At 35.3% G+C, this 27,925-nt stretch overlaps 6 protein-coding genes and 1 long non-coding RNA gene across 10 annotated transcripts; 4 read left to right on the forward strand and 3 right to left on the reverse strand.

Annotated features, from left to right (window-relative positions):
* The first annotated feature begins 1,227 nt into the window (after positions 1–1,227).
* Positions 1,228–3,066, forward strand: LOC114524553 (pantetheinase-like). The gene is made up of 2 exons (XM_028545665.1): positions 1,228–1,926; positions 2,034–3,066. The coding sequence occupies exons 1-2, from the start codon at positions 1,315–1,317 to the stop codon at positions 2,949–2,951; spliced, it is 1,530 nt and encodes a 509-aa protein (XP_028401466.1). The 5' UTR covers positions 1,228–1,314; the 3' UTR covers positions 2,952–3,066.
* A 1,100-nt stretch (positions 3,067–4,166) lies between these two features.
* LOC114524573 (pantetheinase-like) lies at positions 4,167–6,827 on the forward strand. The gene is made up of 2 exons (XM_028545691.1): positions 4,167–5,262; positions 5,367–6,827. Exons 1-2 carry the CDS (start codon positions 4,651–4,653, stop codon positions 6,291–6,293), a joined length of 1,539 nt encoding a protein of 512 aa, XP_028401492.1. The 5' UTR covers positions 4,167–4,650; the 3' UTR covers positions 6,294–6,827.
* Positions 6,828–7,160: 333 nt separating this feature from the next.
* LOC114524574 (peptidyl-prolyl cis-trans isomerase D-like) lies at positions 7,161–11,572 on the reverse strand. Its single transcript, XM_028545692.1, has 11 exons — positions 11,405–11,572; positions 10,996–11,136; positions 10,556–10,662; positions 10,168–10,356; positions 9,795–9,917; positions 9,164–9,270; positions 8,900–9,031; positions 8,754–8,811; positions 8,252–8,341; positions 7,830–7,872; positions 7,161–7,482 (listed from the first exon to the last, which is right to left on the reverse strand). Exons 1-11 carry the CDS (start codon positions 11,484–11,486, stop codon positions 7,391–7,393), a joined length of 1,164 nt encoding a protein of 387 aa, XP_028401493.1. The 5' UTR covers positions 11,487–11,572; the 3' UTR covers positions 7,161–7,390.
* Positions 11,573–11,621: 49 nt separating this feature from the next.
* Positions 11,622–12,506, forward strand: LOC114524577. Of its 2 annotated transcripts, XR_003687105.1 has the most exons (4): positions 11,622–11,668; positions 11,734–11,856; positions 11,934–11,990; positions 12,418–12,506. It is a non-coding gene; the product is annotated as an uncharacterized LOC114524577 (long non-coding RNA). The 2 variants fall into 2 exon arrangements; XR_003687104.1 differs by having other exon boundaries at positions 11,662–11,856.
* Positions 12,453–17,226, reverse strand: LOC114524575 (AN1-type zinc finger protein 2A-like). 3 transcript variants are annotated; one of them, XM_028545696.1, is made up of 13 exons: positions 17,079–17,107; positions 16,937–16,970; positions 16,673–16,715; positions 16,522–16,573; positions 16,306–16,380; positions 15,976–16,032; positions 15,723–15,767; positions 15,115–15,215; positions 14,852–14,950; positions 14,460–14,553; positions 13,620–13,823; positions 12,999–13,067; positions 12,453–12,539 (listed from the first exon to the last, which is right to left on the reverse strand). In XM_028545696.1, exons 3-12 carry the CDS (start codon positions 16,702–16,704, stop codon positions 13,029–13,031), a joined length of 798 nt encoding a protein of 265 aa, XP_028401497.1. In that variant the 5' UTR covers positions 16,705–16,715; positions 16,937–16,970; positions 17,079–17,107; the 3' UTR covers positions 12,453–12,539; positions 12,999–13,028. The 3 variants fall into 3 exon arrangements, with proteins under 3 accessions (XP_028401497.1, XP_028401495.1, XP_028401496.1); XM_028545694.1 differs by lacking the exon at positions 16,937–16,970 and having other exon boundaries at positions 17,079–17,226; XM_028545695.1 differs by lacking the exon at positions 17,079–17,107 and having other exon boundaries at positions 16,937–17,063.
* Positions 17,227–17,281: 55 nt separating this feature from the next.
* LOC114524576 lies at positions 17,282–19,691 on the forward strand. The gene is made up of 7 exons (XM_028545697.1): positions 17,282–17,414; positions 17,578–17,735; positions 18,343–18,387; positions 18,589–18,680; positions 18,944–19,016; positions 19,136–19,173; positions 19,253–19,691. Exons 1-7 carry the CDS (start codon positions 17,303–17,305, stop codon positions 19,329–19,331), a joined length of 597 nt encoding a protein of 198 aa, XP_028401498.1. The 5' UTR covers positions 17,282–17,302; the 3' UTR covers positions 19,332–19,691.
* A 158-nt stretch (positions 19,692–19,849) lies between these two features.
* On the reverse strand, positions 19,850–27,443 carry LOC114524572 (H(+)/Cl(-) exchange transporter 4-like). The gene is made up of 16 exons (XM_028545690.1): positions 26,459–27,443; positions 25,944–26,150; positions 25,636–25,716; positions 24,959–25,141; positions 24,624–24,713; positions 24,401–24,525; positions 24,108–24,255; positions 23,904–23,989; positions 23,392–23,516; positions 22,955–23,069; positions 22,737–22,832; positions 22,589–22,647; positions 22,059–22,166; positions 21,553–21,674; positions 21,251–21,345; positions 19,850–20,547 (listed from the first exon to the last, which is right to left on the reverse strand). The coding sequence occupies exons 1-16, from the start codon at positions 27,131–27,133 to the stop codon at positions 20,451–20,453; spliced, it is 2,412 nt and encodes an 803-aa protein (XP_028401491.1). The 5' UTR covers positions 27,134–27,443; the 3' UTR covers positions 19,850–20,450.
* Between the last annotated feature and the right edge of the window lie 482 nt (positions 27,444–27,925).

Below are 27,925 nucleotides of genomic sequence, written 5' to 3' on the forward strand. Positions count from 1 at the left end.
TACAACAGGTTTATTTCACAACGCTGGAAACTAGGTTAACTTGCTCGTAAACTAAAATATTATTTAAAATGGAATTAAATCCATTGATGTATAACTAATTATTCTATCATGCAGTAATTATTAGCTATGTTCCAGCCTCGTCCCCAGTCACTTGCATTGCAATGGACATCAGTGGCTGCAAAGGGGATGATGTGGCCGCGCGGGACAATTAGCGCGCGCACATGTGAGGGACTGTGGAGGAGACAGGCTATGTTCTATTTTTTTGTGGGGGGGGGGGAGCTGAAATGAAAAAGATGCATTGTGTTGTCTGACTACCACCAAAATAATTAAAAAATTGTTAACAATACTTTATGGTGTTTAGGTGGTGGTAACAAAATACGAATGTATTTCCGCCGCCACTGGTAGCTAATTAGACAAATAAGACAATGAGTCGAAAGTAATGATTTTAATAGAACTAGAGGTTACTATCGCAAGGGGAGTGCTGCCATACGCAAAAAGCACTTTGTACAAGGTTGGCAGCTAATGGTGCAATGAAAGTGAGCTGACTGAGTAATGTAATGAGCAACAAATATAAAATCAGTACAATTTAATAATGAACAATTTATATATGTCGAGCACCAGCGAGGCAGCACACCATTTTCATCAGCCCTTCGCGTGAAGCTGTGTACAGTAAAGTTGAAAATGGTTTTGTGTCTGTCTGATTGTCGTAATTCCGAAGAACAGTCGTTCGAAATTTCTGAGCGGGGGAGGGTGTTGATTGCATGCGTACTGTTTTGGAATCCAAGAAGCAATTCTTTTGTGAAATAACATTGGTTTATTTTTACTGGCGATTTTTATTTATGTTTAACTCTAGAGGTAGGCAATATGGTTTTATGTTTTCATCCAAATGCTAAAGTTACATACCGTAGAACACACACTTAAAATACCGTAGAACACACACTTATGATAATTTATAATATTTACAATATTTACGGGTCAATGCACGACACCGTACACGATATCAACATCTTGACCAATCTACCAATTTTTCAGTTCCCGAGCGCACCTACATCACAGCACTGCTTCGACAACTCTCGAACTACACTGTCTACACGCACCTAGTCGCGCGGCGTCCTCTCTTTTGAAGGGGCTGCTAGGACGACCCTAATTTACCAATATATCATATTTCATCTATATATTTAATGTTGACATTAAATAAAACAGCACGACACTCTCTTGTGCCTGATGTGCAGGAGCGTCATTAAAAGCTGAATACGAGGTTGGATTTTATTCTTGGAGTTAATTCAATTCCTGGTATAATTCAATTGTGCAGTGATGGCGAAACAAACTTTTTTGTTAATGCTGTCCGTCCTGCTGGTCATCTCTTTTTGGTCTTCAACATTTGCAAAGGAATACAAAGCTGCTGCATTTGAACATCAACCATACTTTGAAACACATATTAAACCTCCCAGCAGAGCAGAAGCGTTGGTTATAATGAGACGAAATACAGCAGTATACAGCGAGCAAGCAAGGGAAGCTTTCAAACAAGGGGCTCAGATAATTGTATTTCCAGAAGACGGGATTTATGGCATAGACCACAGACGAGACACTATAAAACCCTACTTAGAACCGATTCCCGAAGTTTCAAATGTTTCATCCATCAATCCATGCATTGATCCTCAACCTAACACCGATATTCTGAACGAATTGAGTTGTATAGCGAAGAATAATTCCATTGCTCTAGTAGCTAATATGGGAGATATCCAACATTGTAGCAAAAGCGATCCTAATTGCCCGAAAGACGGAAGGTATCAGTACAATACTGATGTCGTATTTGACAGGAATGGCAGGTTGCTTGCTAAATATCACAAGCAACATCTGTATTTTGAAAAAGCTTTCAATACTCCGACTAAATGCGAATTTGTTACATTTGTCACGTCATTTCAGGTAGAAAAACGTTATATCTCTAAAATGATAGTTGTAATTACACATTTTGTTATACCAAGTTTGAAATATAATGCATGCATGAAAGCTGATTCATTATTTTTTTTCAGGTACGTTTTGGCGTGTTCACGTGTTTTGACATGTTGTTCAAAGACCCTGCAATTGATCTTGTGCAAACCTATGGTATACAAAATATTGTTTTTCCCACAGCTTGGTTCCACGGGTTTCCTATGATTATTTCCATTGAGTTCCAACAAGCCTGGTCGCGTGTGAATTGCGTAAACCTCATCGCAGCGGACCTGTATATTCCGGAAGCTGAATTCAGTACTGGAAGTGGAATTTACGATTGTGGGGAGCCAAAGATATACTTATTCAACCAAAAACTGATTGAAAAACGTCTTCTTGTAGCTACACTAAATGGAAACAGAAATGCATTAAATGGCATTCGTGGTCGCCAAGCAAAACTGTATCGGCGTGATAATACAGCGTCTGACTTAGATGATACATTTACGACTAGAAATATTGAGAAGTTCCAAATGAAGCAATATAAGAATGTAGATACATTTAAAGGAAACGTTGCGGGAAATATGTTCACAATGAGCAAGCTAGTTTCTTCAGAAAGTGAAATATCATTGTGTGGTGAGCATTTGTGCTGTCATCTTAACTATGGTCTACCCAAGGGAAAAGAGTTCACAGAAAGTTTTGCCTTGGGGGCTTTCTTGGGTGAAAATCGTAATGGGTTCTATTGGGAGGTGTGTTTACTTCTGAAATGTTTCTCAAGTGAAGAAAGCTCGTGCGGCAGGGCTGTCATGGATTCTGAAACAGTATTTGAATCATTCACCATGACAGGCAACTTTTCTAGTAATGCTTTGGTTTTCCCAACAGCTATGGGAAACGGTTTTTCTCTACTTTCTACAAATGAAATAAAATTTCAAGAAAATAGTATTTCAGGTGATGCATTAGAGCAACCGTTGTTGACAGCGGCTCTCGTTGGCAGAGTGTTTTCCAAGGACAAACCACAGGATTGACATTGATGAGCAAAAAACTCAAACGTTGAAATAAAAGTAAAGAATATTTCTTTGCAATGGTATAATGCGATGATTGAAACTTAAAACGTTGTTAAGAAAACATTCCAATGAAATTTTTCCGTTAATTAATAAAAAGTAAATCATAGTTACTGTTGGTTATTTTTGTTTCCCAAGAGTTACCGATATTCATCCATTCCCGAATATTAGCCGTCTCTCTATTCACAGTTAAGCTCCAGAGTATCAACACGACATAGAGAGTGTGAACGTGAACTCTCTCGAAACCACCGGCAAAAACTGTTATATTCGTTTTAACTTGTAAGCGATCCCGAAATGTGAAAATGGATGCAAGTATGGTTAACGGTAATCCTAGACTTTTCCTACAAATATTTTACTACACTCTACCATCCATTGCTTAAAATGCCCCAAGGCCCCCAAAGCATGTATTATTGTATAATTCCTTATGACTTTGTATGAAAAAGCGGCGAAGTTCGTCGAAACGAAGCGAAGATGCATGCACGTAGAATTGTGTTCATTGTAAAATACTTATACATTTTACTGCCGAGGTAAAGACAAATATTTCACAGTTTTCTACATTATAGTTAATTTACTTGCAGTCGTTAATATCAATCCAAAAGTAAACAATAAATTCCGCAATCGATATGGATGATTGAGTAAAGCAAGATGTGAGCAACGGCACAGAATAGACGTTATACCAGAAGCCTCACTCTTTGCATTTGGCGACTGGCGTGCGAAATTTTTTGAGAGTGTTACCGTCACCTAATGCAAGCCAAATACGGCGAGCACACGCAAGCATAATGGCGCTTAGTATCCAATTTGTGTCTTGCTCACGCAATCCTGGTGTGTGTAGGAACTTTTTCATGGGGGTACAGAGTTCCTGCACACCAGGATGGCGTAAAATTGCGTAGAATGACGTGTGCGCTTCTGAAAAATTTCGGACACGAAAACGTTAGCAAAATGCAAAGAGTGAGGCTTGTGGTATAATGTCTATTCTGTGCCATCCTGGTGTGTGCAGGAACTTTGTACCCCCATTAAAAAGTTCCTGCACACACCAGGATTGCGTGATCAAGACACAAATTGGATACTAAGCGCCATTATGCTTGCGTGTGCACGCGTATTTGGCTTGCGCAGTTGCGCGTTAGGTGGCGTGTGCCTCAAGAGGCTCCACCATAAGTTAGGGCTCCAAGCCTCCACCACAGCACCACAGTTCGACTTCATGCCAAAACATGCTCGAAGACCACAACATGAAACACTAACAACGTTTTGTAAGTTATCTACCGACAAAAATTCGAATGCTGGGTCTTGAACTAAGTCTATTGACCTATTATTCATAGCTCTTAAGTACATTTTGTCTCCTTGCAATAGACATAATTTAAAGTTGTTTTTGACCAATCTACCAAATTTTTAAGTTCCCGAGCGCACCTACATCACAGCATTGCTTCGACACCTCTCGAACTACACTGTCTACACGCACCTACTCGCGTGGCGTCCTCTCTTTTGAAGGGGCTGCTAGGACGACCCTAATTTCCCAATATATCATATTTCATCTATATATTTAATAATGAAACAGCACGACACCGTCTTGTGACTGATGTGCAGGAGCGTATTTAAAAGCTGAATACGAGGTTGGATTTTATTCTTGGAGTTAATTCAATTCCTGGTATAATTCAATTGTGCAGTGATGGCGAAACAAACTTTTTTTTTAATGCTGTCCGTCCTGCTGGTCATTTCTTTTTTGTCTTCAACATTTGCAAAGGAATACAAAGCTGCTGCATTTGAACATCAACCATATTTTGTGACACATATTAAACCTCCCAGCAGAGCAGAAGCATTGGTTATAATGAGACGAAATACAGCAGTATACAGCGAACAAGCAAGGGAAGCTTTCAAACAAGGGGCTCAGATAATTGTATTTCCAGAAGACGGGATTTATGGCATAGACCACGGACGAGACACTATAAAACCCTACTTAGAACCTATTCCCGAAGTTTCAAATGTTTCATCCATCAATCCATGCATTGACCCTCAACCTAACACCGATATTCTGAACGAATTGAGTTGTATAGCGAGGAATAATTCCATTGCTCTAGTAGCTAATATGGGAGATATCCAACAATGTAGCAAAAGCGATCCTAATTGCCCGAAAGACGGAAGGTATCAGTACAATACTGATGTCGTATTTGACAGGAATGGCAGGTTGCTTGCTAAATATCACAAGCAACATCTGTATTTTGAAAAAGCTTTCAATACTCCAACTAAATGCGAATTTGTCACATTTGTCACGTTATTTCAGGTATAAAAACGTTAGTTTTTTAAAATGATAGTTGTAATTGCACACTTTGTTATACCAAGTTTGAAGTATAATAATGCATGAAAGCTGATTCATTATTTTTTTAGGTACGTTTTGGCGTGTTCACGTGTTTTGACATGTTGTTCAAAGACCCTGCAATTGATCTTGTGCAAACCTATGGTATACAAAATATTGTTTTCCCCACAGCTTGGTCCCACGGATTTCCTACTCTTATTTCCATTGAGTTTCAACAAGCCTGGTCGCGTGTGAATTGCGTGAATCTCATCGCAGCGGACCTGTATATTCCAGACTCTGAATTCGGTACTGGAAGTGGAATATACGATTGTGGGGAGCCAAAGATATACATATTCAACCAAAAACTGATTAAAAAACGTTTGCTTGTAGCTACACTAAATGGAAACAGAAATTCATTAAATGGTATTCGTGGTCGCCAAGCAAAACTGTATCGGCGTGATAATACAGCGTCTGACTTAGATGATACATTTACGGCAAAAAATATTGAGAAGTTCCCAATGAAGCAATATAAGAATGTAGATACATTTAAAGGAAACGTTTCGGGAAATATGTTCACAATGAGCAAGCTAGTTTCTTCAGAAAGTGAAATATCATTGTGTGGTGACCATTTGTGCTGTCATCTTAACTATGCTCTACCCAAGGGAAAAGAGTTCACAGAAAGTTTTGCCTTGGGGGCTTTTTTGGGCGAAAGTAGTAATGGGTTCTATTGGGAGGTGTGTTTACTCCTGAAATGTTTCTCAAGTGAAGAAAGCTCATGCGGCAGGGCTGTCATGGATTCTGAAACAGTATTTGAATCATTCACCATGACAGGCAACTTTTCTAGTAATGCTTTGGTTTTCCCAACAGTTTTGGGAAATGGTTTTTCTCTACTTTCCACAAATGAAATAAAATTTCAAGAAAATAGTATTTCAGGTGATGCATTAGAGCAGCCGTTGTTGACAGCGGCTCTCGTTGGCAGAGTGTTTTCCAAGGACCCACAACCACACGATCGATCGTAAAGAATACGTCTTTGCAATGGTATAATTCGATGACTGAAATTTAAAACGTTGCTAAGAAAACATTCCAATGAAATTTGCCTGTTAATTAATAAAAAGTAAATCATAGTTACTGCATATCATTCATGCATGGTTATTGGTTATTTTTGTTTCCCAAGAGTTTCCGATATTCATCCATTCCCAGATATTAGCCGTCTCTCTATTCACAGTTAAGCTCCAGAGTATCAACACGACATAGAGAGTGTGAACGTGAACTCTCTCGAAACCACCGGCAAAAACTATTACATTCGTTTTAACTTGTAAGCGATCCCGAAATATGAAAATGGATGCCAGTAACATTAACGGTAATGCTAGACTTTTCCTACAAATATTTTACTACACTCTACAATGGCTTAAAATGCCCCAAAGCATGTATTCTTGTATAATTCCTTATGATTTTGTGTGAAAAAGCGGCGATGTTCGTCGAAACGAAGCGAAGATGCACGTAGAATTGTGTTCATTGTAAAATACTTATATATTTTTACTGCCGTGGTAAAGACAAATATTTCACAGTTTACTACATTATAGTTAATTTACTTGCAGTCGTTAATATCAATCTAAAGTAAACAATAAATTCCGCAATCAATATCGGTGATTGAGTAAAGCAGATGTGAGCAACGGCAACGCTAAAATGTATGCTGACGAATGAGCCGCTCGCGGGCTATAAATAAAAAACCCGCTTACAATGATGTACAAATAGGTAAATATCAGGTTGCCGAGACATCATCCCGAATACTTGTCTTTTAATGTGTAATAACAAGTTAACAATGTGGTGAAGTAATTGAAGGGGATGTTCCTGCCTTTGCAAAATTTGTGCAAAGACAAAAAGGTTTATATATTGCAAATGAAATTAAGAAAAAAGTCCATTGGAAATTGAGAATGTGCTTTTTCAACTACAATTGCTGCAAAATCCCCATATATATTTCTCTATGCGTGGATGTTGGAACTGTCACGTATATATCACTTAGGACGAGAAAATATTCGATTTTGGCGAAGCATAAAGAAAAACTAAAGCTCAGCGCATGCAAGCATTCGATTTCATAATAAGTTCTAAAAGTTTTTTAGGTGGCGAACATTTTTGAATACATTTGTTTTTCCTTTTCTTTCTGATCTTTGATAAGGTTCTTCACCCGAGCGATCTCGTTTCGAATGCCTTGAGAAAAGGAACAATAGAGCTTATAGACTTCACTTAATGTTGCAGTTTAAAGAAATATCTTTGTCATTGAAACCCTTTAAATCCTTTTAACCTGCTGTGTATAATATAGGAAATAGTAATTGGTAACGGTAATTGAGGAAATCTCTTTGTGTGGGTAATCTAATCCGTTGTATCTTACATGCATGCACAAGATTTCGGGACATTTCTGAATTTGAACATCATTCTTAAGCTAATGTAAAAGTTACGTTACAATAACCCAACATTACAGTTTATAACGTCATATAGCGATATACTTGAAAAAACAAAATAATTGAATCGTATATAAATAGGAAGTGGCAACAAACCTTTATCTGTTGGTGAAAGCTTTGCAGCAGATTGGAGGTCAGTCTAAAGAGTCAGAAGTAATTGCAGAAGTTACTAGGGGTTGTGAGAGGTTATCTGAAATAAACTGAAACTAAAATTCTTCTGACCGTTAGCCTATACTGAAGAAAACAATGTTCACAACAGTTCTCAGGTAAGAATGATATTCAGCAATATACATTCAGTATAAGCATGGAATGATTCATCATTGAACTGTTATTGTTGAATTTGGTTGAACAGCGGACCACATGCACTCTAGCTGACTCAACACAATGACCCATCATCATCACATTGGGACATTTTGCTTGGTTGTTTGATGAGTGTATTAACTAAATCAAAACTTCCTTTCTATCAAGCAGATAAGGTATATCACAGTAACTATGAAACCAACTCCCTACTATCGTACCAATGCCTTGTTAAAATCACGCAAGAACGCATACGCCTGTCCTCTTCTGAACAGAGCTTTAACATTATCTTTTTCAAAATTTTCAATTACCTAAAAAATATAAAAATATAACAAAAATATTTAATCAATTTTAAATACAAAATAATTGTCCTATTTTGGCGAGACGAACTGCGCTTATTTTTATGGGGCTTTTTTCAGTTTCTGCCTTTCTGGAGACCAACAGTACAAGTAAACAACTGTTAATCCGCTAACAGAAACTTGACAGTGGTTTCGTTGTTGTTTTCAAAAGTTTGCGGTGATTATCAGAAAATTATAAGCTTCATGTCAGATACGATAGGTTCTCCTCGAGGAAGATGAACGGCAATCGCCAGGTGTATCTTTAAACCATACTTGCTAAATTTCACATTTTCCCAGAAAGATCATTACACAGCATAGTTAAGCAAAAGAAGAATATTTTGTCTCCGTTGTTCAATGTCCACTACAGCGGAGATTCAATGCTTACTTCATCGCAGTTAGTAACTGCTTCTTCATAACTTTTAAGTTTTAGGCAACAAGCAGCACTAAAAAGATACAAAAGATTTAGTACATTGAATTCAAAATAAAACGTTGTTGATTGACCATCACAGTTAGGGTAATTTGTCCTTTTACCTGTTCAAGTAACACGGTAACACCACAGATTTATGTCGTTCTGTCTTTTCTTTGGTATCATTATTCTCTTGATTCTTTTTATCTTCTTCACCAGATGAAGATGAGGAATCGGAATCCATGTGCTCCAAATATCTTAAAAATCCAAGTAAAATATACTGTAGAACACATTTTTTCCCCACATTTTCTAATCTTACTGTAAAATTTACTGTATATTGGTACTGTATTTATGTATATATATGCATATATTACATATAGCAAAGATACCTTAAAGCTTTTGAATATTTCTTCAGAGCAACTTCATAGTTTCCCAACTTAAACTGTTCATTCCCTATTATCTTGATCCTTTCAGCTACACCAATGACCTCGTTAAACTAATAGTGAATCAAGAATGAACTACCACCAATAACATTGCACCAATTAAGGATACTGACAAATTTCACTTTTTCCTATTTGTCATGTAGTCTCCATTTTGAGAGGCAGAGAGCCACACTATAGCACTTAGGGGGTATTTATGATGAACATATAGATCTAGCACACAGGGCAATTTCAAATTAGATGTTTTAAGATCATACAGTAGAAAAACATTTGCAAATGAAAGCCAAAACTTTTATGATCGCTTTATAAGAAAACAAAACAGAGTGCCATACTGTAATTACACTTGCCAAAAAAGCTACACTGAAAGGCAACTTACTACATCTAAATAACTTGTATGCACCCTGGAAAGTTATGAATTTCAAACCATGCATACAGTAGCAGTTCTCAGTTTAAGAATAACATTTTCAGCATTATTGACATTCAGTATAAGCATGGAAATGAATCATCACAGAACTGCTCCGGTATTAACTTAACATACCGGTACCTATATTTTTTGACAGAGTAATTTTGCACACTATACCTTCTGAAATTGTACGTTTGATTCCCCTGGATAGTCTGAATATGTATCTCCTGTCCCATCATCCTTCACAACCATAATATCTTCATCTGGTGGAACATCACCACAATCAGCTATAACACATGGCTACAGGTGGTGCAGAAAGGAAAATTATAGCATGCATGAAGAATAAACAGTGTTGCACTATTGAAACACTGCAACATATTTCAGAATCTAACTTATGTCAAAGTCTATGTAAAGGCCATGTTGCACAGTCAAGTTTCTTGACGATTAACTTATCCATTTATCATTCCTAGTTTGCATCATGCAACGGAAAAAAATCACAAATGATTCAGATTGAAATCTATTGTCGATTTGAAATCTGCTCAGTGCTCACCTTTTTTGGCTTTTCACCATCTTTGTCCACATTTTCTAGGGAGCGAACTACATGCATTCCTTTGATAACTTTACCAAAGACAACATGTTTTCCATCCAAGTGAGGTGTAGGTTCACATGTTATAAAGAACTGTGATCCATTTGTGTTTGCACCAGAATTTGCCATGGATAGAAGACCAGCTTCTTTATGCTGCAAATTTCATAGAATAGTTTTCACTTTTTTTACCCTCATATTGGCAAATGGTGTCAAAGAGTCAATACAAAAAATCAGAAGCTGTTGGGCTTGTTATTTCTTTATATTATGCTCAATTTCATTCAATAATTGCTAACTATATAATATTGTTAGCTAAATTTTATGCCTGCATGATTCACTGCAATAATTTAATTACCTTCAGTTCAAAATTCTCATCCTCAAATTTTTCTCCATAGATTGACTCACCACCTGTTCCATTCTGATTAGAGAAATCCCCTCCCTGTATCATGAAACCTTTTATGACTAAAAATAAGTTTAAATTCAAGGATGAGATTAAGTTATCACAAATTTCAATCACTGTTCAATATTATAATAGTACCAATGTATATAACCAGTGGATTCATGCTAAATTGTGTTCACAACTCCAAAGTTCACATTAGTACCATATTTTGCAACTATGAACATGGCAACCAATAATCTTAGATGGTTACATTATAATTAATATAACTAAAAAAAGCAAAAGTAAAAGGTACCATGTACATACAGAGATATAAATTTCTCCTATTCTACATTTATTTCTGATATAAAATGCATTGTATCATTTGTATGTGCATCTAATCCAGTTCTAAAGCTTACTTCTATGAAAGGGACATCCTTTGAAATGCAAAGGTTTCTTAGTCGATTCACCAATGCCTTTATCACCCACACACAGAGACCGGAAATTCTCAGCTGTTCTTGGACACACATCAGCAAACAACTCAAAGTAAATTCTTCCCTCTAAATAATAGAAAATATAGAGTGTCCTTATCAGACATGTGGCATAAAAACATTTAAGTTTATCAGCTAGTTAGGGGGCTTGATTGCTACCATATATGAGGCATATAAACCAGCAAATGCTAGGGAATTCATACCTGATTGCTGGATTGATGATCAGATCAAAAATATAACATACTATAGTGATAGTCTATAAAATACTCATACTTCTTATAAACACGTGGTTTAATACCCATTTAACACCATGCACAAAAATATGCACTATAAATACCTGGCTTATTGCCGATGGTTACATCAAAGAAACAGCGAGGGTTTTTTTTCTTTTCCTGAGTGTTTTTATTTTCATCTGACATACTTCTTTTGTGGTTTAAACTTTAAAATAAAAACTTGCGAAACACTTTTGAGATTTCAGAGCAACGAGAACTTAATGAGCGGAACTAATCGGACGAAAAAAATGACGACTGAGAAGAAAAATACGGGAAAATGTCGTTTTCTTGACGGGGCCCGACCACCATCAGAAAAGTGATTAGCTTTGGTAAAAAAGCAATAAAATGAATAGTATTTAATACCATCACATTTTAGCTATAGCGTTCATTTTAGTGGCAGTGCTAAAGATGTCAAAAGCCAACAAAGGAGCTCTAGTAATTGGGGCTTTGGTCACAGCAATTGGTTTGGCACTTTATCCTGTTGTGGTTCATCCCAAATTGTTCCCACAAAAATACCGTAAGCATCGAATTGTCTATATAGCATAGGTCTCTTCAATGCGAGACTCTGCTTCAATGTTTATTTTTCATCTTTAGAGCAAATGCAGAAAGAGTACAGAGAAGGAGTGTCTAAAGATGACATTCAACCAGGGGGTAATATGCATGGACAAAATTTTATCATTATAGCCATGAGCCATCCATGTCTGACAGCATTTCACATGTTCACACCCTAACTACCAAGTCATTGTTTCACCACCATTTCAGGGCATATCAATACCAAAGTACTCCTGTACAACATTTTGCCTATGCAGTTTGATGCTATCTCTTCTCTTAATAGTTCATTAATCTAAATCTTTGGCATGCAATTTGCAAATGCTAAATTCATTTAAAGAATTTTTAACCAGTCTGTTTTCAAGGGAGATGAAAAACAGTGAGTCATTAAGCCTATGGCAGATAGTTATGTCAATTGTCAACCATTTTTCATATTTTTACACCATCACTGTCCATATTTGTGCTGTGGTTTTCAATAATTATGTCTCAAACTTTTCCTTTGTTTTAAATAAAAATATTGAAATTGCAGGAATGAAGGTTTGGTCTGATCCATTTAAGAAAAAGTAACACCAAAATAATCTCACATGATGTTCTGAAGATTTGATGTCCAAATTGCAGCATGGAACTTTACTGTGATCAACACTATTGTCCCTGTAAAGATTAAAGTATGGATGTAAAAGAGTGAAAGAACCAAGAACGTCATCAATATTGTCAGTAGTGTAGCCAGCCTGAGTTCTGCTATGCTAATAATTTATTAAAGGAATACTAAATGGTTCTCCGTGCAGGATTGTCTCATACTGCATGCCTACAAACTAATCAAATTGCGTGTTTCATTGTAGTTATTATATAATGTTTATTGACAGTCAAAACAATTTCTTTTAAACAAGTGAAAAAAATGTAAACTAAAATTTGCATAGCAAGACTAATCATTGGGCTGAATATACCACTAAATATTGTATATGTATTATAACATGCCATTTATTAAATAAATCATAATGCCTATTTGCACAAATTGATGAAGTTAAAGACAGTTGTTTCACAACCTTGTACCCAGGGTACAATCTGCATTTCTCCTGTTGATCATATAACATTGCAAAACTTTGATACTACCTGCATTAATACATATCCAAATGATTTAATTTATGACATTGTGCATGTCTTTTCATCTCTCCTTCGGTTCTATGAAAGAATAGTATAATGAAATCAGGAATGAATATTGTGATGGTGCTACTCTGATTCACCAACTGGGCAAGCTGAAAAAATTACCACAGTGGTATTTAAGTACATGATATTTCGGCACTCGAAATCTAGTCTCTTATGCAACTGTGTGTTTGGAAGTGATACTATCACTTTAGGACATACAAATATGCAAGGTACTTGATTGAGTTCCGAAATATCACCTATAAACCATCATGGGTTAAATCAACTGTGGTGAAGCTATACTTCTGCTTGCCCGGTTAACTGGAAACAGCACCATCACAATATTCATACATCTGAATCATATGCATAACACCTAAAACCATGAATGCTTGCTACTAAGGTTCTTTGATTGACTAAACGTGTGGGCATGTAAGATATACAACGGTTTTTTGATAGGTTATTTTCCTGAGACATGAGAGCTCTGTAAGTTTTACGTAGCTCTACTATAAATCTTTCCTTGAAAACTCTTTTGAAAGCACTTATCAGTATTTGATCAACCAATTATCAGTACTTGAATTAACTACTCTATACCATTTCTTGACGCTGTCTGTTTCTGGTTTCTTTTTCTGAGTCTGCAAGCGCTTGAGCCAGTGCACGATCCTCTTCTTCCTGACTGCTGGATGGTTTAGTTGACGAACTTGGTTTAGGCGATGAGCTGGATTTAGCTGGATCTGCCGTTGAGGAGGTGTCGGCTAGGGAAGCTTGAATTGCTAATGCTAGAGCTTCATCGTCGCTCTAAAATTCAAAATATTTCAATGTCATCTTTGTGTATGCGGTATGTACTAATTAACAATTTAAAAATGATTCAGTGGAATAAGCGATCGAAAGCGTGATTTAGCGAAGCCCTAGTCTACTATCATATCTAGAAATCGAGAGGAGTAATTTATTGTTTTTATAGTAAAAAAAATTATTTTATTTATTTAGTAAAAAGTAGTAAGAAACGATATTTCCACAAGATTTGATTATTTATGCGTGAAAAACTCCGTAGCCAAAGTTAGCGTAACCGAGCTAGAACAGTGTATATTTATCGTTTATGTAAATGTTTACAGCAAGTGACTTAAGTTGATTTGGCAAAGCCAATAATAAATAAATAAATAAACAAAAATATGAAAGAGAAGATTTTTGGTTATCCCCATTCGCAAATAGTGGGTAGCGTAGCCAATCAGTATGCAGCATTTGCAAAGCCAAAGTGCTCGCGCAAGTTTTATTGGTAGCTACTAATAATATTCTGTGCAATTTTTTTTTATTAGCCTGGTATTTTAAATGCTGTTTTTGTTTGAGCTCATCCTTTAAACAGCGAGGACGAGGCGAATGTCGATGTTCAAAGTGTGCAGAGCCAGAGAACGAATATTGAATTAATTCTTGACTTACTAAAGCCCGCTGTTGTCCACCCTGAGGTGTCCTACTTGGCTGTTGTTGGTTTGTAGTATTAATATTTGATGGATTAGCACGCTCTCGTCTTGCCCTGAAAAAAAATTGTTACAACAAGTGAAATAGCCAATCGACCAGACAATCTAAATAATTCATTTCTACCGAATACCTTACTAGAGACAATTTTGAAATTCATATTTTTCATGAAACAATTTTTTCAACAATTTTACTATAGCCTATAATAAGTAATAACTGTCTTTTCTTTTGGTGTTTATCACTAGTGAAGCAATAATGGATTTAAAACTGAAGCAATAATACTCGAATGCAATAAACACATTACAACACTATAGTTATACATTTATACATGTATTATCGTCTCCTGATTTTTTTACCTATCCAGCTCCCGACCTAGAACGCTTAAGGGCGTTTGTTGTGGTTTGTTTCTCTCCACTTGTGCAGTGCCTGTCCTGTTTTTTGTCGTTTGAGCTTTCCTACAATATAAAATACTAATGAAGCCTGGTTTTCTTTATTTCCTATGCCGTAATTCATCGACGATGTTCTACGATCCATCGTCGCGGTAATCAATGAAGGCAATAATCGACAGCAGCCAGATTACTCCTTCCAAAACTTAATCAATGCAAAAAAATCTACTTACAAATAATTCGCTTTTCTTGCTGTTGCACAATCATGGTCTTGGGGGTGCCGATGACGTAGGCAATAGTTCCGTCTACATGAATCACATAGGACGGGTACAAGCTAAATAATCGATAAAGTATTTTTTTTATGTCATCAGGATAATTTATTAGAACTGAGAAATTCTATGAAATTTAGAAAACACTTACTATTGAACAAATATACCATATGTTGTATTTATCAAGCAATGTTCCTGAAAATGGCAATTGAGGCTCTGGGGTGTGGGGTTAATGCAGCTCCCTTTGTTAGAATTTCACATCATTTATCACAAATTCTTCCAAAGCAGATAATTTGGCCATTTGAAAGGGACTTAATGAGCTCCAAGGAATATATTATTGCATACAGTCTTTTTTTCTGAGAAGTTCATTTTAATAAGCATGTGGAGTCTCGCACACATACTGCCATTTCTGGTGAAGCAGAATGTCATTTCTCAGTTTTGAAGCAGACTTTATAAACCAGGTAAACACATATCACCTAACAGATGTTTCATGCAGCCAGGTTGCATGGAGAAACAAAATAATTTCAAATAGCAGAAGCATTATATAATGAATGTGTGCACATTATACTCACCTCATTTTTCTTGCAGCCTTTTGCTGAACATCTGTTGGAATTAAGCTACATAATATATAATAGAATTTTTCTCAATCTTAAAATATGAACATGAACTTTCAACATGACTTAAACTATCAACATGAACTTCCTTCGAGCTTATGGTACATATTACAAACCTCTGCAGTCACAAAATGCATTTACATGATTAGACTGTGGATTTTTTAACTTATCTCCTTAAAAGTATATGGAAAAATCATAGAAGTAAGCTTACCTTGCGTTTTTCTTTAGCTGGGTCTGACTCACAATCACGATCAATGTGCTCACCAACCTGAAAGAAATGTAGGTTAACTTTTATATATTTACACAAAGCTTATAGTTAGTAGTAGGATACCAAAGCATAATGTCACAAGGTTTCTATTAATTCTATATAAGACTTTAGGTGTTAGTTTCAAATTTGATAAGTTTGCAGAATTGCAGTGGTAAGTTAAGTTATTTATTAGTGGACAGTGGACTAATATTTACAATTTTTTAATTATTATAATATATTTAATATAATATAAATAATATTCTTATTGTAATACTATAAAGTAATATATCAGACCTTAATATCTGGAGGTTCTCCACGGTTTACAGGAACTGGTTTATTGCACAGTGGGCATACAGGAACCTGAACATCCTATTGGAAATTATTTTTATAAGTTTGTTTCACTGGCTGCGTTGATCAAAGCATGTACTAGCTCTTATAAATTATTAAAACTCTCAAGTTAGTCAATATACAGAAAACAACCAAAAAAGTGACCAGCTACAAAGCATATACCTTTTTGTAGGCACTTTGACAGTTGTGAGAGTAATAGGTAACATGGTCATTGCTAAAGACAATAGAAAAGACAATACAAAATATAAATATATTATAGTTATAAGTTAATGCTTGAGCTTGTATATAAATATTGTCAATAATTGTCAATTACCAAAATGTTTTTTCACAGGCATCACAATTCATTGGCAAGAAATCTAAAAAATAATGTAGCATCAAAAATATAACATTTGTTATACTGATACATATCTTCTAAAAGCTAAAACAAGCTGTTCTGTTTTAAGGGATTACCCTCAAAATTCCATTTTTGACATGAATATGAGAAATTTAAACAATTTTTGGATGGTACTCTAGCTATGGTAAACAAAATTTAGGGCCCTATTTTATATATATTAGATATCACCCATTAGTATCTTACCAGTCAAGGTGAATCAATATTGGTGAATTATTTCCTTTGATATCAATGGAACCACATTTAAACAAAAAAACTAATCACTATGTACTTTCATTTTAAATCATTTCATATCAACAATAAAAATATTAGATAGAACATGACTTACCTAAACGTTTACAAGAAGTTAATGTACAGTGTTTACCTAAACCCGGGAATTCCATAACTAAAAATCAAAGCGTTTTGTACTGTATTTTATTTCATTTTATTTTATTGTATTGTATGCGAATAAAAAATTTGACAGATAAGGATTTTAGTTCATAAATTAATAAAAATTTATATAATTCTGTACTCATGTGACTGGTGTAAGTGTTTCCCCCCCCGGTACTGTCCATGCGAACCAAGATGGCAGCATTTCGACTTGTCCGACCATTTCATACTCTTGTAAGAAGACTGCAATCAGTTCCTGTTTTAAAATCCATGCCGAGAACTTTGTTGAATGAGAGTAAGTATTTCTTTCTATATACAATGGGAAAATTTTATTCATTATATATTGTGCTACTGTGTTTAGTAACCAGAATTTTAGGAAAACGTGCAAAAGAAAATTTAAGATTACACAATTTGATATTGATTTTATTATAAACCTACAATGTTTCTTCATTTTTTAGCATTTTTTGATGGTCAACAGTGTAAATATGCGAGTTCATTTAAACGGTTTCAGTCAACAGTATCTACTGAAGAAGGCACCGATACAACAGAAGAAACAGAAAAACCTAAATCTTGGTTTATAAGATGGCTGCACGGCGAAATCCCAGAACAAAAAGTGGTAACATGAATGTTATTTATGTTTATAAACTAAGACCTGAGTGTTAAAAATACTTAAAAACTACTGTACATATATGAAATCAACAAATAAGTTTGGTTCATAATGCTCCTTCATTGCTGTGGCATTGTGGCATTGCATGTGTGCAATCACTGCAATGTGCCATTGTGCCCAAGATCTCTAAAAGTATGAGTAGATAAATAAGAGACATCAGCCTTGGCATCCCTGGCATCTTAGTTTTGTGATACATACTTTCTGCACTGGTTAGAAAATAGTATTTTTATTTGATAATATGCCCAACAGTGAAATTGGAGGGAGGGGGTGTTTGGCCGTAATTAAAGGAGAAAAATATAATTCATGGCTAAAATGTTTACCTGTACCCAATTTTATATGTGCTCAGGCTACTGAACCAAACATTGCATGCAAAATTGGCATGGGTTCCCATTTTAGCTTTGCATGCAAATGAACTAGGCAGTGGCTCCTTCAACCAATTTACTGAAAGAAATAGATAAAGGATTCTAAAAAAGGTGCTTCAGACTAGCTTCCAAAATAAGATTTTCAGGCATGCTTTCTTCTCCCTTAATACCTATAAGTAACCTAATATTTTTAGGCAACTATAGAAGAAATAGATGAACGTAGAATTCTCTTGGAAAAGGTATGTACAATACTTGTCATCAAAGGCTATTGGCACAGACTGGTAAAGAATACTTAGCTTACATTTATTTAGACCTTTGAAATTCAATAAAAAACTCTACTTATATCTTACTGTTTGAAACCTAAGCTAGATATGACAAACTGTTAACAGTGTACATTCTTTTTATCAGACTTTTTTCACAAGTTTTTCCTTTTATTTAAGGTTCAAGAAATGTACTTCTCAAACCCACCCAAGGCTCCTGGAATAGAATTCTATACAGAAGCATTTCATTTATTAATAAAATATAATGACAGGTACCTAATTTGACAAGCTATATATAGTCCTTTAATAGGTATTTCTGTTTATTTTGCTACTAAACACTAAATGACCAGGCAAACTATATTCAACAGCATAATGAGACATATTACATCAATGATACCCTTCTAGTAAATCCTGCTCACTTATGCTCATTGCATAGCTCCCTAAGTTCTTTATGTTGTATCCAGATTCATCCTAGGTATTTCCCAAAAAAAACTTAACTCCATAATAAAATGTTTGCTTTTCCTACAATGCTAAGGGTTGGAGTTGAAAACCTTTATGAAGTGATGAAGGAAGAGAAGATACCTGCTGATGATAAACTAATAGAGCAGGTACACTTATGATGTTTGCTCTGCAGATCTTGTTAGCTATGTTATAGGGTGGTAACCAGTTGCCAAGGCAGCGAAGATTGTAGCATTTTGTTAATCTTTTTAAACATAAATTTTTACAGATTGAATCATATATTGTGAAAGCTCGAGAAGAAGCGTGGTATAATTAATTGTGGTTGCCATTGTGTTTTCAATGAAATTGCATTAAATGTCACCACTATTTATGTTCCAATATTCAGGACTTGGTCATTGCAAAATCATCTTGTGATGTACCTATGCTATGTTATCCTACAAGAGGCACGGTATTTGATGTTTTAGGTTAAAGGCCTTATGTTTCTTAATTCAATATATAAGGATGGAAACTATGTTTTGACTAGATTTTAATCACCATAGCTTATAGTCAACTTAATTTATAATCAATATAATGGTGACTGCAGTCTTATCAAAACATATTGGAGTCAATGTTCTTTTGTATTTTATTAAAAGTATGGGACTGTACTTCCCATAATTATAATTAAATATTTGATAAGGTTCAATAGAGTGCTTCAGATCTACCATGGCATTGAGTTAAGTTAAATCCTTTACACAAGTTTGAACTTCCTACATTCATTTTTTGATTTATTTCATCCAGTCTTAATCAAAGAAATAATCCGAATTTTGCAACAAAGTCAGAAACATCACTCTAATTTTATTAGATACAACATTCAATTCATAAATATTTATGATAAAATCATATTTAAGAAACACTGGTGTTATATATATAGATTTTAACTATCACAATTTGAATGTTTTTTAATGCAATAATTTGGAATCTTTTTAAGAGCTTAACAAGGATTTCAAATGCAGAGTGCTTAGTTGTAAATCTGAAGTTTTCTGTCAGCCTGTTCAAGATGATTTATATGTCCAGCTTGAAGATTTCAAATTATTTTAGCTATATTATTGAACTATTAGGTTTACAAGCCAAGTAGTATTTAGTTCACTAATTATGTTTGCAGATGTTTTTACAAAATTTGTATTCTACAATGTAGAAATTAAATAAAAGTGTTACAATACACAGTGTTAACTTGGCATTAAATATTTTATTTTACAGTAAATAGCTCATTTTAAACAGCACTTTAATCTATTAGTCTCTCTCATTTTATATATTAGTGAAAGGCTTTAATTCTCTAAAAATACTATGGAATTGTAAGACCTGCACAGTAGACATTATAATGCTACCGCAAATAAGAATATTAAAATGAAGATAGGTAATGTTAACATTAAAAACATGTAACCCTATGTGGTAGAATGTCAAGACATTGAGAAAGAGGTACAATATAGTGTTGTGTTCATATACAAGTAAAGTAGGAACATAAAATGAACATGGCCAGCCTAGTGACAATAATAACACATCAGGGTCTTTGATTGCATAATTACAACTCCTCTTGTGCAATTGTACTACAATGTACCATATCTGACAACATTTGGTTTTTTTCTATCCATTACTTGAACATGTTTGATGACGTCTTTTTTTGTTATAATACCAGTTACACCTCTATAAATGAAGAATTAGCAAGTGTACAGTTTTTGTTGTAAAGCAACATTTCCTGAATCTTAATGGTGAACCCTTGGCTCTATATCACATGCACACATGTTGGTTTTTTGGGTTTCAACATTGGTGCACATGTTACAGTACATATGGCATATGACTCAGGAGTCGTACTGCAGTGGTGGATCCAGCACTAGTGCACTAATTTGCATTACAAAACAAAATGGCTATTTTGAGCAGTTTTCTTGTGTCATGCAAATTAGTGCACTAGTGTTGGATCCACTCCTGTCGTACTGTATATTGAAGGGACTACAGGGTGTATAAAAAAGACCTTTAGAAATTAACCTATTGTTATAATTCAAACTCGGAATTTGACATAACTTCTAAAAGCAAAATTCTGCACAATATGCATGGTCCAGACTTATATCCAGATCTAAGGTACAGCTGTGGTACAAAGCGCGTTTTGAGAAAGGTTCTTGATCGAAATCCAACGCCGGTGCGAAAATAATGAGCAGTATTAATTCGTGCCATGCATTAGATTTTACTCGGATTGTGCATGTTTGCGCAGCGATGGGCTTGCAAAATTGATCAGGCATTTAAATTATAACAATAGTTTAATTTCTGAAGTAAAGGTCTTCTTTTTTATACACTCTGTAGATTGAGTTATATTAGCTAGTAAACTAGTAACTGGTAACTGCGAGGAACATACCCGTCCCTCGTTACCAAAACTTGTCTTAAACCCAGTTTACGAAACATTTCCACCACAACTTCCATTGGTGTTGTATAGGAGACTTGAAGAGGACTCTATATATATAGAAAATAAATGAGCTGATTAGAGTTGCGAAAATATCTTGTGAAACCCTTTGGGGGGAAAGGTGACAACTGCATGAATTTAATATCGAAACAGTCGGTGCCATATGTAAACTATACTTGGTCGTTACAGAAATTACATGAAGTTGTTTTATGAACATCGTGCCCAAAATAATGAATACAACTTGCGCTTATAAATACCTCATCCAAAGTGTGTCTAAGGTTGACAGGTGGAGGATGCGATATTTCGATGCGTGGAGCGTGCTTGGTGAAATATCCTATGGAGAGTGACACCACACCAGGGTTTTTTGCACGAGCATTTTCTGGAAAATGAAAATATAGTTTATTAATCACTTAGGAAATACCTACTGTACTTTACGTTCTGTCGCTAACTTTGTTTTTTTGCATGTGTTTTATATCTCACCAAGGGCTGTTTTCCAGTGTCGCATTTTTCCTGTTTTCCCACGTACGTGCAAATTTTTAAGTTGCTATATAATTAATTTTATTGCAGAAAAAACATACCACATCTTGAACAGTATCTAACTCTGTGCATCTATTCAATCGTAGATTTTATAAGTATAATTTAAATTATTTTAAACTTTTACGTGCGGAAAGCAGCCCTAACTGTTAGTAACCCCCCTTCCAAGCTTCCAAACAATCTAAACAATAAATACCAATTATAAATACCTCGTACCCAATTCCCCTACCTAAAGCTAACACCAGCTCTTTCCTTCTCACGTAACCATATAGTCGCATACATTCCATGTCATCAACCACTGGAAAACCTTTGAAATTGGTCTCTTCCAACAAAATTTCTGTAATCAGATTGATACATTTACGCTTATAAGTTTTTGGAATAACTTAATAATGGTATCTTTTAGAATTTCAGTTCACTTTTGACTCACTGTTGTCGAGAAAATTTCGTTTTAACATTTAAAACTATCTATTATTCAACCCACAGCCGACGGCCTATAATTTGGCATATTTCGGAAAGAAACAAAATTTTTTTTTCTGCCGTGATATTTATTCTCAGAATGGTCCTGATAACTTATCTGATATCACCACACATTTGGTAGTTGGCGTAATGCCAATTATAGCGAGTTTGAGCAAGGAAACGAAGTACGAAGACGTGATGATGCGCAGACGTTAAAAAATTGTGAAGTTTGTCTTCGTCTTCGTACTTCGTTGCCTTGCTCAAACTCCCTATTCTTATCGCCGGCAGCGAAATTGATCTTACCTAATTGTTCGATGGTAGAACTATCTTTTGTCACACAACTGATCGCAGGTTCAAATTTTCTACAGTGTTTTATAGAAAAGTAGAACAGAAAATCAGTGGAAAATACACAAACCAAAACAAAATTATTTTATACATTATATATGCACACCTTGGTTTTGCGACGTCTTCAGCCAGCGAAGTATAAGCAAACTCTTCTTTGTTGTCCAAAAATGGATACATATTAAGCGCGATATGACTATCATAACTGAACGAAATGTCAAGGGTTTGCTTGAGGAAAATCTTGTTGATCAGTACTGAAAGCGCTCATACTTCACGTCTTTTCATAATCGTATAAACTCATTCGGTGATGATAATTTAAAAGGATACATTCCCCCCTTGCCAAATGCATCACCAACCCATTTACTCATAACGACTGCAAGCATCATTGGTACAATATAAAAGAGCCCCCCAGTAAGCTCGAACATTATCACAACCAACGATACTATAAATGCAAGAAAATATACCAATAGGCAATATTGCATAGTCAGTGATTGGTACTCTTGTTCTCGTGTGAATGATTCCTAGGTTAAACGTCGCATTTTGGTCGCGTTAATGAGATGATAAATTGATAATAAAGCTTGATTAAGTTTATCATCTCATTATCTATTGTTTAAATTGCATTCGACGCGACCAAAATGCGACGTTTAACCCAGGCCTAAGCGTTGTTCTAAAAAAGTAGAACAGAAAATCTAAAAAATCCCATTCATTATGAACGGAGTTTCACATAAACTTGATAAGATACTGGACTAAAATAGTTACAGTACCTGTCATTCTTGTGACTCCACCTAACGCAGCCGCAGCACCGACCATAGCGTAAAGACCAGGTTGAACGCAAGCACCGACAGTATTACGACATGATATTTCAAATATAGCGAAATCAGGATAGTGGCTGCCATAAAAACACAATATTTTATGAAGTGAACGAAAACCTGCTAGTAAATTAGTAATTACACGCTACTGAAAAGATTGTTCACGTCTAGTTTCTGATTCTTCAAAGACTTTCACAAGAGTTTTTTTTACTTGTAGTGAATCTATTCTTGAGATTCTAAAGCCCGCTATTGGTTGCTAAGGTTTACTGTATTTTTCTGTCTAAATGATATGGTCATGCACATTTGTATTCAATGGAGTAGGCGCGTTTTGTAAAATAAAATGTTTTGCTGCAGGGGTGTAGGAACCGGGGGAGGAAGAGAGAAATAAAGAAGTAAAGAGTAGCGTTTCTAACTTTCTAGGGTATATACACCGATAGCTAAGTGGATATATACTATTGCATACTTACAGAACGAGTTGTTCCACCCCAATACCAGTAATACGACCAACACACGCGCCCACTGCCATTGTTGGAATAAACAAACCAGCAGGCACCTTCGTGAGAAAAAAAAATAGCCGCTAAAGCGATTGCTCTGCTAAGTACAGGACATGTATTTTGGGCCGAAGCCTATACTATACGTTTAACGTTTATGTCACTGGATTTCATTATTACCTTTACTCCAAACGTAAAGACAGTAATCACCGCTTTAAACAACATAGCTAAGAAAAGCATCCATATTGACCTGATGACACCTGGACCAGCTTCAGCAGCAGGATATTCACCATTATTCACGTTAATCGTTGTGTTTCCTTTGTAATCACTGCAACAACAAAATAATATTTCGGATTTCTTGAAAAACATCCACCAAAAACTTCCAACAAAATCATAATCTACATAATACACTATGTGTACAAAAAAGAGAAAAAATTCCATGGGTTACTACTTATGCTTGGATTATACCTTACCACAAATCACTTAGGTCGTCAGGTTCACACTGTTGAAATAATTCCTTTATAAGCATGCTGGTATTTTGTCGTGTTAATGGATTGGGGTAAGCAACTAAAGCCGTAATTAGCGTGACGACCAATACCTACAACGGAAAGATACAAAACCCTTAGAGATCGAGTTGCCGCTTTTTTGAAGAGTATTTAAACGGTGTGAGCTGGCTGAATATTACATAAATTCTACCTCAGTTGTTGGATATTTTCCTAACAATGTTGTCTTTCGTAGTTTACACCACCACATATTTAGCTTGTTAAACCACACGCCAAATAATCCCTATAAAACAATTTGCTATTAATTGCTAGTCATCTGTGCAGGCAGGCGTCTACCGCAAAGCTTACAAGGCGATAGTTACGGCCAAATTTGTCCAGTTAATTAATACCTTAATGTTACTATAGTCTTTGCAACTACAGTAAACAACAGTACCATCGTAAATTACAACCCTAAGGTGAAGCACAATTGTCGACATATTATGTACAAATTTATACAAATTGATAAACTGTACAAAAAGTTAACCTTACCCCAAAAATTCCAAGTAAAGCAAAAGGTACTAATTCAAAAACTTTCCATGGGGTGGTATATTGTACATAAAATAAGACAAGCTTTCCAGTTCCATATGGATTCATGTACTTCAAAGTTACTGCAGCCACCATTGCACAGAAAAATGATCGCCATAAAGTTTTCATTGGAAAGTAATAACTAACCTAAAATACAGGGAGAAATATATTGCATTATGAAAAAAAGGCAATATTTTAAAAACAATGGAGTACAAGGTTTGAGTGAAGTGTAAGGTAAGTAGATACAGATAAATGTTGCAATTTATGTGAGTGTATCTTGCATTTATAGTCATTTAAGAAAATATGTGAGCAAGTAATTTTACAGAGCAATCTTTACCAGTTAGAGGGGAACCTCCATAATGCTCTGAAAGGCTCATGATCGAATAATGTGATCATGATCAAATAATTACATAAGTCTAACAATTATTAATGTTCAGGTAAAAGCAGGTTGAGTGTTTATATGACAAAAAGCCTCCCTTGTAAAGAGGGATCCGTCTGTTCTTTTATAACAGCACAAAAATACTATACAAAAACATGTGTAAACACACCTGGAAATATGTTTAAATAATAAAAAATGCTAATAATTTCTTAAAGCTCACTAGTCCTGGCCATGCAGGGTTAAGAATCTGAAATTCTCCTACCTCTTCCAAGCTAAACAACACTCCTCCAATTGGAGCTCCAAATGCAACTGAAACTCCTGCTGCTGATGCTGCAGACAAAACCTGAAATTATTTGTATTCAGTTATTGTGATCAGAGGCAAAGCTAGACGGATAATTAGAAGGGAAAATATATTGATTCTTTATAGTATACAAAATATGATAGTATACAAATACATTATATCTGACTGATTTATACATGCAACTAAGAAGTGTTATAACAATGATTATTTTAGTTATTGTGTGTTCTAGTTATAGAACCATTATTCTTATCTACTTTTTCATCCTTTACCTCTCGCTTTTTTGCCTCATTCTTGCGATACTTAGGAAAGAGCTTTGCAAAGACATTTCCACAACAACAAGCAACATGTACCAGTGGACCTTCCTTACCAAGACTTAACCCAGCAGCAACAGCCAGCATCATACCAAGAGATTTTACTACCAGAGTCCATAATCCAAAATAACCATGAATTATAAAACCACCAAGCATGGTCTTAATCTGAACAAATTCAAAAATAACTTTATTGCAAAACAAAGTATAACGTGATCATATGAACAAATTGCAACGAGCAGTACATTGCAATTCTAATTAATGTACACAATTCTGTATGACATATCAGAAGCCATTAAATCTATAGACCTCTGCATACAGAGTACGTCAGTGGCACGAAGCTGGATATGTTTTTTATATTACTCAACTTTCAGCTTTTTTTCAGCATAGGTTAAAATTTGATATTCTGTCAGATGTTCTTATTGCAAATAAATGGTTTCTTGGATTAAATAAAATTTCAATGCAATGTCACATACCTCTGGGATTCCACTACCACAAGCATATGGTGCAAATGTATGAACCAAAGTGACACAAATTAAGGCAAACAATATTCCAGAAAAAGTGAACATAAAGTAATTTGAAGCATATGAACTAGTTTTACTGCTCGCTTCAAACACTTCTGACCATGTTTTCCACTGTGAACACCCATCATCATGGGTATTGAACGATGAATTATCAGCCCAACAACATGATTCCTTATTGAGCCAAACTTGACTTGCACAGACACCTTCCTTTAAATCAAACATCCAGTCTGCCCCAATATCAATAACCCCAGCAAACAATCCACAACTTATTCCAACTAGTAACACAACAAGCCACCCAGACCATGCATCATGGGCCTCCGCTATTCTTTCAAAAAATGACCCCCTTTTTAATTCTTTCATTCTTCGAATCCGAACCTGATCTTGCTGTCTGTCTCTAGTCCAATCTATTGTATCAAAGTCGTCATATTTTACATTTATGTCCACATGGTCATCATCATCTGTCTGATCTGGATGAATACGTTCAAGTTCTACCTCATGTTCATCATGATTATAATCATTTAATTCTTCAAAAACTGGCATTTGTGATGAACTAGTACCACTTATATCGTCATTATATCCACGGTAGCTTACACGCTGGTAGCGACTTGATCTACCCGAGGAAGGCATGTTTTATGTTTTAACTGAGTAAAATTTCAACAATCTTATATTAAAAATAATTCTGTGTGTTCCAAATAAAACGTATAATTTTTTATACCCAATGACTCCATTTTATTGATCCATTTGTATTATCAATCAGCATAAAAACTGTTACTAAAAATGTTAAAATATAAAAAGCTTTATAGGTTTTTAGAACTGTATAATATACAAACTTTTCGAGTCGTGAATCTTTTTCGTCTTTGGTTTCATAATATTCATAATATGTATATCTATTATATTATCATTAATCATTGCTATGATTTCATAGTCTTTCCCAACTGGCAACTTCCTCCTACGTATGGGCAAAGTTTCAACCCCCCCGAGTTGGCCCCCCGAATATTTTAACCATTGAGATGAATAAACTCATCGTGAATTATTAACCTAATAAATTAAGCTTAAAATCCGCAGAAATCATCTACAGAAATCATCACATGCTGTCATGCACGTAAGGTACAATCGTCCAACGTTCGGTTACTGCTCTGCCTCTGGTTTATTAAATAGCGGTTTCGCATCGGGCACTATAAAGCATATATTAGGTGTTAACTTCTTTAAATAGGTTCAACTGTTTATGTTTATTTTTTCTAAAACAACAATCTTAGCAAGGTCGCAATCAATGCCTGGGAACCGGAATTTGTCAAGAGTTACAGGCAGGCCATACAGGATACATTTCTACACTGTTGACATGTTCGGATTACTGTCTGGTAAGTGAATATTTCAGCATGCGGTTTAAGCCACACTCCATGGATTGTGAAGGACCAATTA

This window comes from Dendronephthya gigantea, unplaced genomic scaffold (assembly GCF_004324835.1).
Source record: "Dendronephthya gigantea isolate DGI-Jeju-01 unplaced genomic scaffold, DenGig_1.0 000031F, whole genome shotgun sequence".
Classification (NCBI taxonomy): Eukaryota; Metazoa; Cnidaria; class Anthozoa; order Malacalcyonacea; family Nephtheidae; genus Dendronephthya; species Dendronephthya gigantea.